Source organism: Centroberyx affinis, unplaced genomic scaffold, assembly GCF_046629955.1.
Source record: "Centroberyx affinis isolate AG114_WGS23_722 - 3 ecotype Tasmania unplaced genomic scaffold, CSIRO-AGI_Caff_v1 ptg004233l_1, whole genome shotgun sequence".
Taxonomy (NCBI): domain Eukaryota; kingdom Metazoa; phylum Chordata; class Actinopteri; order Beryciformes; family Berycidae; genus Centroberyx; species Centroberyx affinis.
Window position 1 is genome coordinate 73,870 of NW_027281973.1, and position 19,520 is coordinate 93,389.

The 19,520-nt window shown below is 41.8% G+C and overlaps 2 protein-coding genes across 2 annotated transcripts in view; both read left to right on the forward strand.

The window, feature by feature from the left end:
* Nucleotides 1-19,111, forward strand: part of LOC139664339 (NACHT, LRR and PYD domains-containing protein 3-like) — a 76,220-nt gene extending 57,109 nt beyond the window's left edge. Inside the window, exons 9-12 of the mRNA XM_071543130.1 lie at nt 9,907-10,080; nt 16,789-16,962; nt 17,108-17,154; nt 17,406-19,111. Of these exons, the coding sequence (XP_071399231.1) occupies nt 9,907-10,080; nt 16,789-16,962; nt 17,108-17,154; nt 17,406-18,016 (1,006 nt within the window). The 3' untranslated portion in view covers nt 18,017-19,111. The remainder of the gene's footprint in view (nt 1-9,906; nt 10,081-16,788; nt 16,963-17,107; nt 17,155-17,405) is intronic.
* On the forward strand, nt 7,275-9,801 carry LOC139664341 (protein NLRC3-like). Its single transcript, XM_071543133.1, has 2 exons — nt 7,275-7,553; nt 8,014-9,801. The coding sequence occupies exons 1-2, from the start codon at nt 7,275-7,277 to the stop codon at nt 9,799-9,801; spliced, it is 2,067 nt and encodes a 688-aa protein (XP_071399234.1).
* Nucleotides 19,112-19,520: the final 409 nt, after the last annotated feature.

The window sequence follows — 19,520 nt, forward strand, 5'->3', positions numbered from 1 at the left end:
TAGGCTATCTTTACATTGTGAATAATGTTAGCAGACAATGATGACCAAATACATTTAAATTGGTTTAATCAATACTCAACATAGGCTGAAATTCATTGTGTTCATGTAAAAAAAAAAACATTAAAATGTTAAGACATTAGAAAAATCTTAAATATTATTGTGGTCACAACCTATTCTCCAGGAACAGTCAGAATTATAATACTTATAAATTATAAATAAATAAATATAATACTTATCAATCAATTATCAATATAATACTATCAATATTATCTATTATCTATCAATACTATCAATTGTAATACTTAATTGATTTAATACTTGGAACATTAAATATTTATAAAAATATCATTTAAAAATCAGTAAAGCGATCACAAAACCATGTATAATTGATTTCATACTTAGAACATTAAAAATCTAATAAAAATATCATTTAAATTAGTAAAGCAATCACAAAATCATGTTAAAATACAATTACAATTAATCACCCATAACCCCAAACAAAACTGTAACCAATTGGTCCTATGTGCATTTGTATGTGTGCATGAGTGTGTGATTCCAGCTGGTGATGGGCATCACTCATGGTCGAGTCCATCATAGAAGCAGTGGAAGTCCTTAGGCAGCACCTTCTTCAGTTCATGCAGGTGTTTGAACTTGAGCCCTTTAATGGTCTGCCTGGATGTGTAAAGTGGGGACACTGTGGTGACTCTGCTCTTCTTCCTGAGAGATGGGGACTGATAGGGTTTCCAGTCGTCTGTGTAGAGAATCTTGTAGTCCATAGTGCCATCCACGTTGTACCTAGTGGATAGACAGATGGATAGAAGAAAGTGGAAGGGAAAAGAGGGACAGTGATAGAGGAGAACAAAAGTCAAGTTTTAATTGATTATACAGTATGTCTATTAACATAGAAGGCAATATTTGTGCAAAAATGGATGTGTATGATAAAATACCTGATTGCTCGGAGGTCATGCACTGTTGGATCTCCAGCGTTTTTTCCCGGTCGGATGGACTTGCAGATGTTCACTTGGCTAAAGTCCGTGAAAAAACTGTGGTCCACGTACCTCACATGGTATGGCCTGGGATTGGAGCGAGCTCCCCGGATCACTGCAGCGTACTCAGCTGGAACGCAGATGTCTCTGTCCCTCAATCTTCTCTCAATCACACTATGCACAGAGTCACACTCCATTTGTGTGTGACCTCTTTCAAGATACTTCTGTGTCACTGGCTTCTGCTTTTCAGTAGCAAACTTGAGGAGGGCATTGCTTAAGAGCAGGTTTCGGTTCTGGTGGCCGCATCCGTCACTCCACAGGATGTACTCTTCATACGAGGGGTTTGCTTCGAGAAAGTGTGCGATGCATGAAGCAAACTCATTGGCAGAGAGACCAGCTTCACCCTCATGCCACAAGTAATTTGACACATCATGTGATATCATGTCAAAAATGGTGAAGTTATGGACACCGAGCTTGGTCTTATAATAGAGGGCGGAGGCTTGCAGCTTGGGGCAGAGCAGGAGCCCCTGTAGATCCATGGTAGCCACCAAGGTCTTCTCACCTGCCTCTTCTTTGTCCTTTTGCTTCATAGCTCGTGCAGTGGCTTTTTTAATGCAGGGCTCCTCCCATGTGGCAGCTTCGATGTTCCCAGCCTTGAATGCACAGCAGGTATCGCACTGGTCTTTCTTTGGGTGAAAAAGAGACAGATTTAAGTCGTTGAAAATGTTGGCGAACACTTGCCTTGACAGAGGCTGGATGCCACGTTCTGTACTGGAGCGCTTATACTCTGTGTGGAGGTGACTGATGGACTTGAACACAGGCTCCAGGTACATCTTTGATGAAGAGGACCTACAGTAGTGCGATGGAACTTTTGGAAGGTCCAGAAGGAAGGCCTTCAGGAAGTCCTGCTCTTCTGTCCTCACCCTCACTCTCTTAGTCTTCTCAGGACTTTCCCCTCTTCTTCCTACCCACTCCAAAAACGACCACTGCTTTATGCCTAGGGTTGACAGGAACATGCGTTGGCACACTCTGAGTCTTCTACCATCCACGACAAGGTAACAAAAAATGGATGCTGTCCTCCTGGATTCATCTGCTCCTGTCCGCCGCCGCTTTACACTGCTCTCCTCCACCAAAGACTTAACAAAAATGTTCCTCTCTTTCCAGTCCAATTTCCCCCAGAAGTACTTAAAGATCTCCTCTCTCTTCGACTCTTCTACTTCTCTGCAGTGCAGTTTAGTGGACTTTTGGCAGGCCGCAGATTGGCATGGCATCCCAATTTGTCTTTCCTCCTTCAACACCGGCTCTCGATTCTTCCTCCCGACATAGGATTGGCCCCTCATTCTCCTCCACTTCTGGATGTTCACCCTCCACGTCTCTGGATTTCTCCTCTTCCTCTGCCTTCCCAGACGAGCCTCACCACCCGAGGAGTCCTCCTCAACTCCTTCTTCTTCTGATTACAAGAAAAAGAGAGAAAAGAAATATTCTGTAAATGGTTGTTCTCACACTCTGTGTCAGTGTGTGGGTCTCTCTCTCTCTCTGTATGTGCTTGTGTGTGTGTGCATGTGTGTGTATAAGATGGGTCAAATGCAGAGGATCAATTTCCCCACGGGGATCAATAAAGTGCTGCTTCTTCATGCGTGCACCCCCTCGCGTGCACACCCGTGTTTCTGTCTGTGTGGGTATGTGCGTGTGAGAGAGAGAGAGAGAGAGAGTGTGTGTGGCTGAACGCAAACAGTAGCAAGCCAACTAGCAAACATGCAGCATTCACTCTTCTACAAAACTGCATTAAATGCATCACACACACTCACTTTTATGTGTACATCAGAGTGTGTCAATATTATTTAGTGCTATTTTATTACTACTTCTTACTCCATTATGATCTGTGAAGCACCTTGAGCTGCATTTTTTGTATGAAAGGTTCTATACAAATCAAGCTATTGTTATTATTCATGATAATAATAATAATAATAATAATAATAATAATAATAATAATAATAATAATGATAATACCTACCTTCATTTCCAGATTCACCCAGGACATAAGCAGCCTGGTCAACCTGGTCGCATTCAAGTGCATCTTGGAAAGATTAAGAGGAACACATTTAGTACACTGAATGCAATGTTGACATAATTGAATGTTGTTAAGAGTTTGCATCCTTTGCTCTGGCTGACTTAATCCTACTTTTCCACAAACCTTCCTCACTGCTCTCTACTACTGCTGCCCCTGCCTCTGCCTCATGTGCCCTGTACTTTACATTGACCAATGCACAAAGCTCCTCTAAAGAATAAGACATGTCTATCCTGAAAAAGAGAAAACAGAATGCACAGTGCACAGTGCACATTACAGTCAACAGAATTTAAAGGTACTCGATTGGAGAAATCAGACGTTTATGAACACATCTCGGTCAGTAATCAAACGTATAAGTAAAAAAACACAGTCATGATAAAAAAAAAAGCTTTGAGTTGCTAACATCAGCGACATAGGGCCGAATACCAGTAAGCAAACTATCTTTGACTTGAGAATATACCATGGATATACCTTGTCATTCTCGCTTGATGCCGACAAGGTATATCCATGGTATAAAGAGTATGTTTACGGACATGGCAAATAATCTGATATATAGGTAACGTTAGTTGAGGTTGACAGTGGCAAACCCCATGTTTGATCGAAGCAAATATATCAGTGTCAACAAGATACTGTTATCTATTTAATCACAATACAAACCGAGACGATGTTTATTAGCCAGCTAGCTAGCTAGCTATCGAGAGCTATGTGTTGGCTATCAACATTGAATTGTAAAGAATTGCAATATAAAGTAATACAATCCATACAAAGGACAACCGTGAACATGAATGTTAACTAGTTCAAACTTGAATACAGTTGTCAAACAAGAAGCTTATGGTGATGCTTTACCTTGACGGTGGTATCCTACACAGAGAAAGTGTATGGAGCGAGTCTGGAGACTTCCTTCTAACTTTCCTTTGTTTGGGAGCGTATCTCCCGCCCCCTTTCCCGCTGGAGATACGCGGTTTGATGGACACTTCTGACATCCAGTGGAGATACGTGTTAAATAGTTGAGCTAATAAAACATATTTTCATTGGTCATTTAGATGTCAAAAGCTGACAGTCGATAGAGGAGTATGGGCACATTCCATCTATAGTAAAAAGTCAAAATCATAAAAAGTGGAGATACGTGGTTTTCATCGGACAGCGACGATATATAGCTAATATGATCATAGTCCTAAGTGAATAGGGTGCATTTACTGAAGGCTGTCCATGGTACTGTGTGAGTTGTTTTTAAACTTGACTGTATTCTTGAAGCATTTTCACAATTAGTGAGCAAAATCTGGTTAACTGACTGACTGACTGGTTGCTATGAAGCTGTCAGAGATGTTATTGAATGTATCAGTTGTAGCAGCCCATTCAGTCACAACATGGACAAACAGCGACCTCTGCTGGCCAATCGTGTTACAGCAATATAGTGCTGCTGCTAGAACAAGTATAGAGCTGGAGTGTATGCAGATTCAATAAATTAAAAGCATTGATTGAGTCTACGTGGTTCTCATTGGTTGAAAGACACGCTGTTGTCCACTTTCAGGAGAGTAGGCTGCCCTCTAGTGGTACTGAGTAAACATTACATCACACACAACTCTCCTAAGTGTACACCGAGTGAAAGAGAATCATATGAAGCCAAGTCACTCTTTCAACTGTCGCTCATTGTTCACCAGAAGTGAATGATGAACTCGTCATAATGACCAACTGAATCCAAAGAACTGAATCTCATAAAAGAGCTGAACTTTGCATCAGTAATTCAGACTGGCAAACACTGAGGCTTTTACTCTGAAACTGAGCTCCTTCCCGTCTGGAAGTCAGAGCCGTCCTGTCCACCTCCACAATACTTCCTCCTTTTTCTGTACTGAGAGGAAAACATGCACATCTCTCTTTCCTGCACTTGCCAACACTGAAAGGTCAAAGGATAATTATGCTGCTCATTGATTGGTTGTTACAAACTCTTACACTGATTGGCTATGGGAAACGTCAGTTTTATTGGTGGATGCACATGTAGATTTCCCCCCACTTCCTACAGAATAATCGTGCAAAAAAGATTTGTGTCTCGTCATCGGTTTGCATCCTCTGGATGAGACAAATGCACAGATGCAGATCTGTGACTCAATACAGGTTTTGTACTTGTGAGACACAACTGTGTGCGTTTGTGGGTAAACATTTATGTTCACAAATCTTCAATCACAAGTGTATGATTTTTTTTTTCACTTAAAACTTTATTCACATTTGTGAAAAGTACTTGTACTATATTCACTCCATAGTCTGACCTCAGTTTAGGAGGCTCAGCTGTAGAAAACAGGTGACTGACATCAGCTGTGTCAGCCATGCCGCTCTGTATTTACAAATTACAACAGTGGGGGGAGAGGAAAATAAATGGAGATCAAGTCAACAGGTTTTTAAAAGGCATCTCCTACCATGTATGAGGCCATTGGTTCATTTGTGTGTGTTCATTAGGGATGGCGGGGAAAGCAGAATAAAACGGAGTGTGATTTGAGGTCGGCCTGGGCAATGTTAGCATGGGTGCACTCCTAGGACTCCCGGTGCATTCCCGGTCACATGACGGGTGTAAACCGCCCAGGTCCCACTGCTTTATATCAAGTGCAAACCACACACACACACACACACCTCAAATACACAGTGTCACGTGGCTTGTGGTTGGGTAAGTGAAGAGAGCTGGCAGCCTTGGAGGAGGCGGTTGCTTCCAGTCAATACTTTTGGTATTGAAAGAGCCCCTGCTCTGATTGGCTGGCAGTACTGGAGGGTCCGCCCCCTCCTTCTCTTCTGGGTGTGCAGACACACGACTGACGAAAAAAAGGAAGCAACGTCTGTCAGTGTTTCCTCTACAAATGACATTAGAAAGTCTGTTTGACTTGATCTGGATGTGAGTTCACCAGGTAAGGATCCTACCAGGAAACATTAGTTTGTACAACTGTATGACTGTGTATATGATGATGTTGTGAAATCTTTCAAGATGTGTATTCGATGCTCACAGATGTGAATATTCATCCGTTAATTGCAAATCAATTCATAATTGGGGCCAAACTGAACTTTCCCTAAGAATGTTTCCCTTGTTTTATTTTAGTGTTGCCAGATAAAATCAACAACAGGTCACAAGTTAGACTATTGTCAAACCTCATTTCACTGGTGAGATATGAGGAAGTCTTAAGGCCTGACAACATGGATAAGTTTGACTGAAGTTTAATGCGCTATTAATACACTGATTGTACAAAACAACACCACTTTCTCAACAATTATATACTCTCCATTTCACACAACCTCCTTTTACAATGTCACCATTTTTTTTTCTACATTGAATTCCATAGTAAAGAAGAGAAGTGAAAGTGCAGTAAAAGTGCTCGCTCTGTGTTTTCACATGTAGTGATGAAGGATCATTTATTTTTTCTTTGAAACCTCAGGAGGAATCAAATCTCATCCATAAATGACTGGTATTCCACCCTGAGATCCTGTTAAGATGTAGTGAAGGACCCTTGTATCAGACTCCCTAGCAAGACAGGTAAAACTCCTGCTCAGATGATTCTCCTTCTTCATTTTCTCCACTAAAAGTATCTGCTGCTCAGAAACCATAACAGCTACAGCAAACAAACTTGGCATATATCTCACCCACTACTCAGGCAACATCTCAGCACCACCGTATAACAACCAAACTCACATTTTGGCCTGTAACTTCTGAACCGCAAGACATGGAAACAAAATTCTGTTTTCCCTGGATTCCCTAGCTTATGCTGAGTCTACATTTTTATAAAAAAGAATCTTGATTTTCCATTCAACTAATGACAGAACAGAAAACTTTGAAGTGTTTTTGTAGCTCATTCCAGTCTTTGGCAGTTGGATGCTGGAAAGAGTTTCAACCAAGTGAAAAGAGAAAGATATTTACTAGTTCACAGAAAAAAGGGGAAATGGAAAGAGAAAAAAGGGAATTAGCCTGTACTCTGACCTTGCTGAAGAAATGCATACGTTTACAAGTATTGTGTGTTTGTCATGAAGGGGCAGATATGAGACCATCATCTATCAGACAATAGAACAATATTACATTACTGATCACTTGTGTGACCTGGCTGATAAGGTAATCTAAAAACAAGATCCCCATGTCTAAAACACTGGTATTGATGAGATCCAATGAAATGAACCGTAGTAATTCCTGTGGAGAAATTACATAATTGTTCTTTGAGTTGAATATTTCCTCATTTTACCAGGGAGCAACAATGGCGACGCCTGTAGAGCTGCTCTTGGGAACTTTGGAGGATTTGGACAATGAAGAGTTTAAGAAGTTCAAGTGGTTCCTGCAGCAGGCTGACATCCTGGAAGGCTTCCCAGCCATCCCAAAGAGCCGACTGGAGAAGGCAGACAGGCTGGACATAGTGGATCAGATGGTGCAGACCTACAGCGAATACACTCTGGATTTGACCAAAGAGGTTTTAAGGAAGATCAACAGGAATGATCTAGTGCAGCATTTATCAAACACCCCAGCTCAGCACCCAAAGGTAAGTTGTGGGAAGATTACCAAATGGGAAGTGAAAAAGATAGACATGGTACATTATGCAATCATGCATCACATAAAATGATTTATTGTACAGCACTTTTATACCAACAATTTATATAGAGTGCGAGCTGTATCATTTTTAAGTGTACTTTTGTTTGCCCACATCTAGACAATAGATGTGTGAAAAGAGACAGGCGCCTTTTAAGTGAAAACAGCAAAACTGGCACATTTGTGTTCATGTATTTTCTTTTTTGAGTAATAATGAACAACTCTACAACCTTATACCTTATACCCAGTTAGGATCTGCTTGTCCACCCACCAGTAATGCGCTGAATAGATTCCATGGAGTTGGGAATGTGGACATTTACCACAAAGTGTTTGCATTACTCATATTTACTATAACATCCTCTCACTGATGTCATCTGTTATTTATTCATTCAGAGACTCTTGTTGAATGCCAGCATAGACTCAAATCCAACACGAAGAAGAAGTTTCAGCGTTTGTTTGAGGGAATCTCAAAATCAGGAAAGTCGATACTTCTGTATCAGGTCTACACAGAGCACTACATCACAGAGGAAGAGACTGGAGAGGTCAACAATGAACATGAAGTCAGACAGATTGAAACAGCATCCAGGAAACCAGTGAGACCAGAAAATGCAATCAAAAGTAAAGACATCTTTAAACCTGTACCTGGACAAGATGAATCAATGAGAACAGTGATGACAAAGGGAGTGGCTGGCATTGGGAAAACAGTCTTAACACAGAAGTTCACTCTGGACTGGGCTGAAGACAAAGCCAACCAGGATATACAGTTCACATTTCCATTCACTTTCCGAGAGCTGAATCTGCTGAAAGGGAAAAAGTACAGCTTGGTTAAACTTCTTCATCACTTCTTTATTGAAACCAAAGAAGCAGGAATCTGCAGGTTTGACAAGTTCCAGGTTGTGTTCATCTTTGACGGTCTGGATGAGTGTCGACTTCCACTAGACTTCCACAACAACGAGATCCTGACTGATGTTACAGAGTCAACCTCAGTGGATGTGCTGCTGACAAACCTCATCAAGGGGAAACTGCTTCCCTCTGCTCGCCTCTGGATAACCACACGACCTGCAGCAGCCAATCAGATCCCTAGAGACTTTGTTGACATGGTGACAGAGGTGAGAGGCTTCACTGACCCACAGAAGGAGGAGTACTTCAGGAAGAGATTCAGAGATGAGGAGCAGGCCAGAAGAATCATCTCCCACATCAAGACTTCACGAAGCCTCCACATCATGTGCCACATCCCAGTCTTCTGCTGGATCACTGCTGGAGTTCTGGAGGATCTGTTGAAAACCAGTGAGAGAGAAGAAGACCTGCCCAAGACCCTGACTGAGATGTACATCCACTTCCTGGTGGTTCAGTCCAAACAAGGGAACGTCAAGTATCATGAGGGAGATGAGACAGATCCACACTGGAATACAGAGAGCAGGAAGATGATTCTCTCTCTGGGAAAACTGGCTTTTGAGCAGCTGGAGAAAGGCAACCTGATCTTCTATGAAGCAGACCTGACAGAGTGTGGCATTGATATCAGAGCAGCCTCAGTGTACTCAGGAGTGTTCACACAGATCTTTAAAGAGGAGTGTGGGCTGTACAAGGACAAGGTGTTCTGCTTTGTCCATCTGAGCATTCAGGAGTTTCTGGCTGCTGTTTATGTAATTACGACATTCATAAACTCTGGTGTCAATCTACTGTCAGAAGCACAATCATCCTCCTGGTGGTCTACACTATTCAATAACAAATCTGCAGTAAAATACCTCTACCAGAGTGCTGTGGACAAGGCCTTAAAGAGTCCAAATGGAAACCTGGACTTGTTCCTCCGCTTCCTCCTGGGTCTTTCACTGCAGACCAATCAGACTCTCCTACGAGGCCTGCTGGCACCGACAGGAAGCAGCTCACAGACCAGTGAGGAGACGGTTGAGTACATCAAGAAGAAGATCAGGGAGAATCCCTCTCCAGAGAGAAGCATCAATCTGTTCCACTGTCTGAATGAGCTGAATGACCGTTCTCTAGTGGAGGAGATCCAACAGTACCTGAGATCAGGAAGTCTCTCCACAGACAAACTCTCCCCTGCTCAGTGGTCGGCTCTGGTCTTCATCTTACTGTCATCAGAAGAAGAGCTGGATGTGTTTGACCTGAAGAAATACTCTGCTTCAGAGGAGGCTCTTCTGAGGCTGCTGCCAGTGGTCAAAGCCTCCAATAAAGCTCTGTAGGTGGATAGATAACTGTATATACTGTATTAGCTTTAATGTGATGTGAATAGAAAATGGAAACATTTTTTAAGTTGTTATTTGTCTTCATCACTAACTCTTCTTCAGGCTGAGTGGCTGTCAGCTGTCAGAGAGAAGCTGTGAAGCTCTGGCCTCAGTTCTCAGCTCCCAGTCCTCTAGTCTGAGAGAGCTGGACCTGAGTAACAACGACCTGCAGGATTCAGGAGTGAAGCTGCTCTCTGCTGGACTGGGGAGTCCACACTGTAGACTGAAGACTCTCAGGTAAGGATTCCTCAACCTGGTCAACACATGACCATTTAAATTAGGGCCCGGACAATTAATCGGTGAGCTGATATTATCAACCAATATAATAATAATAATAATAATAATAATTTATTTATATAGCACTTTATGAAACAAATGTCACAAAGTGGTTCATACAAACAGATCAATACAAAAGGTGATAAAAGCAATGTTAAGATAAAAAACATAAAACCAGTCACACCAAGTTCATCGGTTAGAGTGAATATATAAAGGCCTTCCGATAAAAAAAAAAACATTTTCAACAGTGTTGTAAAGGAAGACACTGAGTCTGCCAGCCTGATCTCCTCAGGCAGGGCATTCCAGAGTCTTGGGGCCCTAACAGCAAAAGCCGTCACCTTTAGACCAAAACCTGGACTGAGGAACAGCCAAGAGGGCCCTGCCCGAGGATCTCAGGCTGTGCACTGGCTCATAGAGTTAGAGGTTAGAAATGTAGCTCGGCGCCAAGCCCTGTAGGGCTTTAAAAGTTATCAAGAAAATCTTAAAACTGATTCTAAATCGGACAGGTAACCAGTGTAGAGATGCTAAAATGGGGGTGATATGATCTCGTCTCCTAGTCCCAGTTAAAAGCCTGGCTCCAGAATTTTGCACCATTTGAAGCCGATCCAAAACTTTTTGATTAAGACAGGAGAACAATGATTTACAGTAATCCAGCCAAGCTGAAATGAAGGCATGAATAATTCTCTCTGTGTCATTAAAATTCAGATTCGATGTAATTTTTGCAATGTTCCTAAGCTGGAAAAAACAAGATTGCACTTGTATTTTGTATTCAAGAGCTTCCATTTTGTCAGAATTGAGCTGAAGCAAATTTTCGGCCATCCGAAATAGAGGGGCCAACTTACTGGGGCTATTGGGCTTAACTGACAGGTACAACTGAGTGTCGTCCCTATAGCAATGAAATCGTATGCCATGGCGACGAATGATTTGGCCAAGGGGAAACATACACATAGAAAACAGAATCAGCCCCAGAATTTAACCTTGAGGCACACCGTATTTAACCAGATGCCCACCAAACTCTTGAGTCTGTCAATAAGAATGTCGTGGTCAATGGTATTGAATTAACATTATTAAACCTATTGTACAAATTGATAAAGAATATGCACATTCACCATCTCCAAATTTGTATAAGGAACATAAGGAAGAATTTGACCTTATAACTTCACACCACGTCGAAAATGTGTTACTTAGAAACAAAAGCACTTTTTATGAACACAGTGATACAGCAGGGAAAATATTGTGTAATCAACTGAAAGGTGCCAGGGCTAAACAAACTATCAGTGGGATCTACAGTATATGGAGGACAGAAGGATCTCCTCAGAAGATTTAGTGTTAGATTTAGATTTAAGGGCTTTTATTCCAAACTCTACACATCTGAGCGTATTCTGCGATATTCAGGTTCCCTGTTTATCTTTGACTGAAGTGGCTAGTTTAGAAAAACCCATAACACAGCAGGAGGTAATGGAGGCCATCTCTTCAATGCAGTCCGGGAAATCTCCAGGCCCTGACGGGCTGGCGTCCGAATTTTATATGAGAAGTTTTCTCCCTTACTCTCGTCTTTTTTAGTTGACGTTTACTTGGAGTCTTTGAAAGCAGGATCTCTCCCGCCTTCCCTTAATCAGGCCTGTATCACACTGCTTGCTAAGAAAGGAAAGGACCCCATGGAGTGCGGTTCATATAGGCCAATTTCTTTTACAGATTACAAAATGTTAGCTAAAGTTCTGGCCTGTAGATGTAGAGGACGCTCTTCCTACTGTGGTATCTCCAGATCCTCCTTCTTTAATATTCGCCACCAGTTTAATATAATTTATTCCCCAAAACAGTGTGATTCAGATTATCCTCTCTCAATGGATGCAGAGAAGGCATCCGAGTAGAATGGGATTACCTTTTTTTTCACTTTAGGAAAAAATAAATACTGTAAAAAACAGTATTTATTTCTTGGGTTAGATTGCTTTACTCATCCCCATCAGCTATTATCTTGACAAACATCCGATACTCAGACCCCATTGACTTGCACCGTGGATCAAGACAAGGCTGTCCTTTGAGCCCATTGCTCTTTGCTTTAGCCATTGAACCATTGGCGTTAGCTATACGGAATAGCCAGTTGATATCTGGCATATAGAGGGGGGGCATAGAACACAAGATATCATTATATGCTGATGATCTCCTCTTTTATGCCTCGATTCTGGATGTTTCCCTACCTGCTATTCTTGATTTGTTGAAGCAATTTGGTCAGTTCTTGGGCTACAAGTTGAATTTGCATAAGAGCGAGTTATTTCCAATTAACCAAGACACCTCTGAACCTCAGTATACTGGTTTCCCTTTTAAAGTAACAAAGGATAGCTTTACGTACCTGGGTATCACTGTGACAAGGACATTCAAACAGATCTTTAAACAGAACTTTGTTAAATTATTTAATCAAACTAAGCAAGATTTAGGTATATGGTCCCCCCTCCCCATTTCACTTGTTGGACCTGTAAATTCAATCAAGATGACGGTGCTCCCTAAATTATTGTACCTATTCCAATGTCTTCCTGTATTCATTCCTGCTTCCTACTTTTAAATCTCTAGACTCTATGATTTCATCATATATTTGGAATAGTAAACAACCACAGTTACAGAGAGCTTTTCTCCAGAGATCTAAATAGTGCGGAGGGATGCGCTCCCTTATTTTTGCTTTTATTATTGAGCGGCCAACATACGTTCTATAGCTTACTGGACACATTATCATCTTCACTCACAGAGTCCAATATGGGTAACTATGGAAACTAACTCCTGTAGCTCTATCTCCCTACCAGCATTAGTTGGGGCAGCGCTCCCTGTTACACATACTGCCTGACAAATATTCTTGCAGTTTTATTGGAATGTTCTCCTACACTGGTTGTTAAGGAAAGTTGACCGCTATGAGATCTCCCATTAAAGAGACTGGACTCAGTATATGCAGTTCAGGTTATCATTTATTGAGCTCAGATAGCTCAGACATGTTCAGCATGGTCTATTAACAGTGAGGCATGCTGAAGAAGCTGTAGATGTGTGTTCACCTCCATTGCTGAGAGTGAACTGCCAACTAAAGCCAAGCTCAGCTCCCTATCAACCAGCTGCAGCTTGTTATCCATGATTAGGGAGCTGCTACATGCCCTTGACTACCTGGCCATTTGGGGCACTGTTGGAACCATTTTAGAAGCACCAGAGGAATTTCTCAACACTGCCACAAGTGCTAATCTTATTGTACACCACTACCTCAGAATCTGGTCCCAGTTTAGGAAGAATTTTGGCTTCCAGGCCACAACTTTGCTGAGCCCTATAGCTTCTGATCATCTTTTTCCACCTTCAACTCAGGACACAGCATTCAACATTTGGCATCGGAAAGGTGCTTTAGTGATCTTTATGCCTCCTTTGAGCAGCTATCAAATAAATTCAACATCCCCAACTCGCATTTCTCCAGATATTTACAGGTCAGACATTACGTTATGAACTTGATTTCACAGTTTCCACACAAGTCACCAAGTGGTGTCATTGACACTATTTTAACCTCTAACCCATCTGGCAAGGGAAGGATTTCAGTCTTATATGACCTGCTATCTAACTTAGAAAGTACCTCTTTAACAGCCATTAAAACCGCATGGGAGCATGATCTTAACATGACGCTCAAAGAAAGTACCTGGGATAGCATATTAGGGCTGATCCACTCATCCTCCATGTGCACTCGCCACTTGCTTATACAATTTAAGGTAGTACATCGCACTCACCTTTCTAAAACAAAATTAGCTAAAATCTACCCCCAGATTAGTCCTATTTGTGACAGATGTAAGATTACAGACACATCACTAATTCATATGTTTTGGCTGTGCCCTAGTTTACTACTATTCTGAAAAAGCATATTTGATGCCCTCTTTACAGTACTGGGAACAACTATTGAGCCAAGTCCCCTTTTGTCTGTCTTTGGTATCGTACCAGAGGGAATACAATTACCAATGGGGGGACATAAGCTCATTGCCTTTGCCTCATTTTTAGCACGTCACAATACTTTTGAAGTGGAAGGAGGCTGCCCCACCCAAATTCTCTCAATGGGTCAGAGACATGATCTTAAACTTGAAGCTTGAAAAGATTCAATGCACTGTTCATGGCTCTGAGAGAAAATTTCATATGACATGGAGTTACTGTTTAACATTCTTTGATAGACCCTCCAGAGTGATACAGGAATAAACACTTTCCTCTTTTAAGTGCTGTATGCATGTGTGTATGTGTGTATGTATATATACTGTAGATGTACAGTATATGTATATATTTATTTAGTCATTTATTTATTTTATTTTTCTCTTTTTCCTGTATGTCATAGAGACCTTTGGCCTTGACAGAGTCTGAAGTTTGTTTCCTTTTTATCACTGCTTTGGGTGTGGATATGTGGCCCCTGTACTGTCTGTATAGGGCTCCTATTGGGAAGTCGGTATTCAAGATGGGGTGCGGGCTTTGGGGTGGGGCCCATGGTCAAAATTTGCAGGGTTTCCAACTACAGTCAGGATAAGGTAATGCCTTAGAGAGGGTTGGGATGATCTTATAAGTACACCTTATTTGTACACCTGGAATCAACGACACAATTCCTTCATCACTCTAGACATGAAACAAGAACCTTGGTCAGTCAAAATATCATTCACTATCCCCACCCGGGAGAATAATCGGAACAACTCTCTCGCCACTATTTTGGTAGTGGTGGTGCGCAATGGTAGGGTCTCCAGATATCATGTAGCATAGTTGATAATCAGAATATATCATAATTAATAACCCTCCCTTTCCTCAAACCAACTTCTGGTGAGGTGTGTTAGGGCAGCTACCTAGGCTCACGCTGGTTGGGTGGGGTCATAATGCCACACATAGAAATTCTGACCGCTCCCTGGGAGGCTGAATCCGTACAGGGCCAAAATGGTTGACTTCAAGGTCGGATACTTGGCAGCCTTAGTCGGGTCTAGGTTTTGGCAGGCTCATTGAGTTTCTCCAGTCAGGAATGGGGTGAGGATACTTTCCCACTAGCCAATTCTCCCTTCTCATGGTCCTCTCAAAGACCTTGAGGAAGGCTACCATGTCATCCTCTGCCATTAGCTTGGTCATTACAACTCTGGGGCTTCAACCTCATTCTTCGCTCTGGGCAGTCCACTGACACAGCCTCTGCATGGTGACCTGTAGTTCTGCCTGGCTCTTCAGCAGTGTGGAAACGGCTTCCTCCATTCTTTATGGCCATACTGTCGATCAGTCTGCCCAGCTTATATGTGAAGATCACAGTGCCCACATTCTCCACCATTTGTGGCACTTAGCTCTGGAGAGGCACCCCTGTACTCACAGTTGCCAAGTCCGCTTATTATAAGCGACTTTGGGCTTGTTTTTCTGTAAAGTCGCTTACAAATATTGGTAGTCGCGGGTTGCATTTATTTTGGGACTGGGTTTTACTTCAGGGGATCTTTACAGGGAGAGACGCCGCCCTGGGAGACACACAGAGGGGAAGGCGTGAGACACAGTTGAGTGGGAGCGGGGTGAGTGTGCTGTCCGTTCATCTGTGTTCCATTCCGTTGCCGTTCTTTCCTTGCATCTGGTCATTCTCTGGGGTCATCCACTTGTCCATAATCAAGAAAAAGTGTGTGTGTGTGTGTGTGTGTGTGTGTGTGTGTGTGTGTGTGTGTGAACATCAACTTCCACTAACAAACACCAGAGGTCACCTCATGAGGACGTAACAACAGAGGCAACAGCAACACTGGACTGAGTTGAGACTTCAAGGGAAGCAGCATGTCTCCCCTTTGCAGATCACGCTGTCTCCGACACAGTGTTTCAAAGTGTAGCCTTAGATGAGAGCATTGTCATCTTCACTATAAAAGCAAGATTACAGGTTTTACCAACTAGGCTTAATCTTTCCATCTGGCTTCCTGACACTCACTGTAAACATCATGGTCATGAGCAGATAACCCGAAACCATGTCTCATATCCTGAATGGTTGTGATGCATACAGGGGTTTTTACATATGTAGGCATGACAGAACAGTGGATTTGATCTCAAAAGATATCACATCTATTTTCAGGTCATCTATAATGCTTTATAAGCATTCTACTCTCAAGCCGGGCATGTTCAGTCTGTGTAGTGAGGATTCAGACTGTTCCCTAATATTGCAGCCAACACCCCCGATGTTGTTGTTGTCCATGAAGATCTTAGAAAGGTGTTCATGTTAGAGGTTGGCTGTACTTTTGACTGCAGCCTAGAGGAAGCCTTTCTAACCAAGATGCTGAAATATAAACAGCTGGAGCAGAACATTTCACAGCTGGGCTACAAGTGTAAACTTCTAGTTTTCATATTTGGCAGCCTGGGTCATGTTGCACAAGCTAGTTGTGAGGGGCCTTCAAATAGCTGACCTCCCTAGTTAGCAAGGTATTTTTCAGTATCTGCTATCATTGGTAACTGCTCAATATGGAGAAGGCGTTGCTTTTTATACCCATGAAGTGAATACTGTCTGTTATTTTGCGACCTGCCATTACTATCTTTTTTTTTTTAAATCAATGTGGTTGGCACTTATGTAACTGACTGACTCTTAATATTTGGCCGCATTTATAATGTTAATGTCCTTTGTATGCTTGTATTCATGTGGACATAAATAAATAATTTAATTGTGTGTGTGTGTGTGTGTGTGTGCAGGCTGTCAGGCTGTCTGCTCACAGAGGAAGGCTGTGCTTCTCTGGCCTCAGCTCTGAGCTCCAACCCCTCCCATCTGAAAGAGCTGGACCTGAGCTACAATCATCCAGGAGCCTCAGGAGTGAAGCTGCTCTCTGCTGGACTGGAGGATCCACTCTGGAGACTGGACTCTCTCAGGTACGGAGAGGCAACGTCTGCTAGAACGCTGAGAGTCACACACATTTTCTCTGTCACACTGAATCATTCATAGTGAAGGTTATTAAATGTCCATGTTTCCATCATCAAAGAGAATCTGCTGGTCTGACTTTGTTTATTCCCCCAGTGTGGACCATGGTGGAGTGCAGAGGTTGAAACCAGGTCTGAGGAAATGTAAGTGTGTATTTAGTTTGATTCTTGAAAACAAAGCAACACACATTCAACTATTTAGATAGAAAGTCCATTTACACAGCAGTATGTGACGTCCATTCATTCACATCCTACAGTGAATAAAGATGACGGCTGACATGTAATGAAAACTGTTAAATTAATTGACAAGCTGTTAATAAACCAACAGTAAATAAACACAACAGGTGTATTAGATGATAATCTGCTGCTGTATTGTGTCTTGTTCTCTCCATCAGATGCCTGTGAACTCACACTGGACCCAAACACAGCAAACAGAAACCTCTTCCTGTCTGAAGACAACAGAAAGGTGACAGTGGTGAAAGAGAAGCAGCCATATCCTGATCACTCAGAGAGATTTGACTTCTGGCCTCAGATGCTGTGTAGAAATGGTCTGACTGGTCGCTGTTACTGGGAGGTAAAGTGGGAAGGAGAGGTTTATATAGGAGTGACTTACAGAGGAATCAGTAGGCAAGGAAGGACTGATGACAGCAGGCTTGGAGGGAATGACAAGTCCTGGTGTCTGGAATGCTCTGGTAATAGTTACTCTGCCCGGCACAATAACAGAAGAACAGCCATACAAACCCCCCTCTCCTCTGACTCTGACAGAGTAGCAGTGTATCTGGACTGGCCTGCTGGCTCTCTGTCCTTCTACAGAGTTTCCTCTGACACACTGATCCACATCCACACCTTCCACTCCACATTCACCGAACCACTCTATCTTGGGTTTAGGGTGGTGTTTGGGTTTGGGTTTGAGGTTGGGTCTGGGTTGAGATCTAGGGTTCATTCCTCAGCGGTTAGGTTGTTTATGTCCTCAGTGTCTCTGTCAGATATAGGAGGTTCATTCTGAAGTTCACGAATAGCTCAGAAAAAGCTTACTCCGTACAGCATTATACACACAACCACACACATACACACAAAGTGGGAATATTAGTTTGAGTTTGCATTTTCATTGGTTTACTACTCATTTTACTGTAAACAAACCATGTAATCTGTGTGACCGCCAGGTAATCACACATGATTTTAAAATGAAAATGTGAATGTACATAGACATTTTATTTAGAAAATTACATAAATTAATATTTACCAGACAGAATCAAGTTATTGCTGTTCATCTGAGTTTGCTGATGATTGACAGAAATATTTTTCCTTCTGAACTATTATATATGATATTTTATTAATCTCACCACTCCAACCTAATTCTAACCTATCTTGATTTCTTGGTTTCCCAGAATAAAGGAATAATAGTTGACTAACTTATTTTTCTCCTTTTCAGACAATCATAGTCTTACAATATATTTTTCTGTTTAATATGCATATAAGAAGTTATATTTTTTAAATAAAATGTGTGTGCTTTTGTACAGAGTATAAAGTAGTTCAAATACAGTGTTGTGAAGTTCAAGTTGAAGTAGTAGTAGCAATAGTAGAAGGAGTGGCAGTTACAATGAGAATATTTTTTGTATTGCATTACATTTCTGTATTTCTGTAGTTATATAACCTTTACATTGCATAGAGATTACATTGCTGTGGTCAGATTAGTAGTAGATTACACTGCATTTGTCATTATATCATTTAGATTAGTAGATTGCATTTATATCACATTTTTGTAGCAATGTTACATTTTGATTATCTTTAGATTACGTTTTGTGTATGAAAGCCTATCATTTGATGTGTGGCAGTGCTGTCACATCAACCACTATTGTGCAGCTAGAGAGGTTGAGTGGAGTTTTGCCTGGCATCCCTGAGCTGCATGTTTTCTTTTCACCTTTTGCATGTTGTGTGCATGAATATAACACATTTAAGTCATTTCTGTTATCTCCATTATTATTATGTTGCATGGCATTATTCTTTGCGTCTATATTTGCAGAGATATTTGTAATATCAGGTGATATTCAGGTAGGAACCTTTATGTGTGAGCAGGGAGTTAATTAATAAATGGACGGGACTGTTCAGACTGGAAGATGACTTCTGTCAATTCATTACCAGCTTTATTAGCTCAATAAGTTGTAGGTAACAACAGAACATGGTGTCAGAAGTAAAAAGCCATGCAACAGCAGTCGGCTTTACCGGACAGCACTATTGAGCCAGCTGAATGCGCAACGGGTGCGAAAGTAGACAAAACTAACGGTCATGGCTAGCAGTGCTCAGAGCATTAGCATTAGCAGGAGGGTCGGAGACAACAAAAAAGGACAGGTTTCAGGTACCCCCACCGGAGAAATTCGCCTTCAAGCCGGAGGAATGGCCGAAGTGGATAAAAAGATTTTAAAGATTCAGGATTGCTTCTGGATTAGAGTTGCAACCGGAAGAAAACCAGGTGAATGCACTAATTTACACTATGGGAGAAGAAGCAGAGG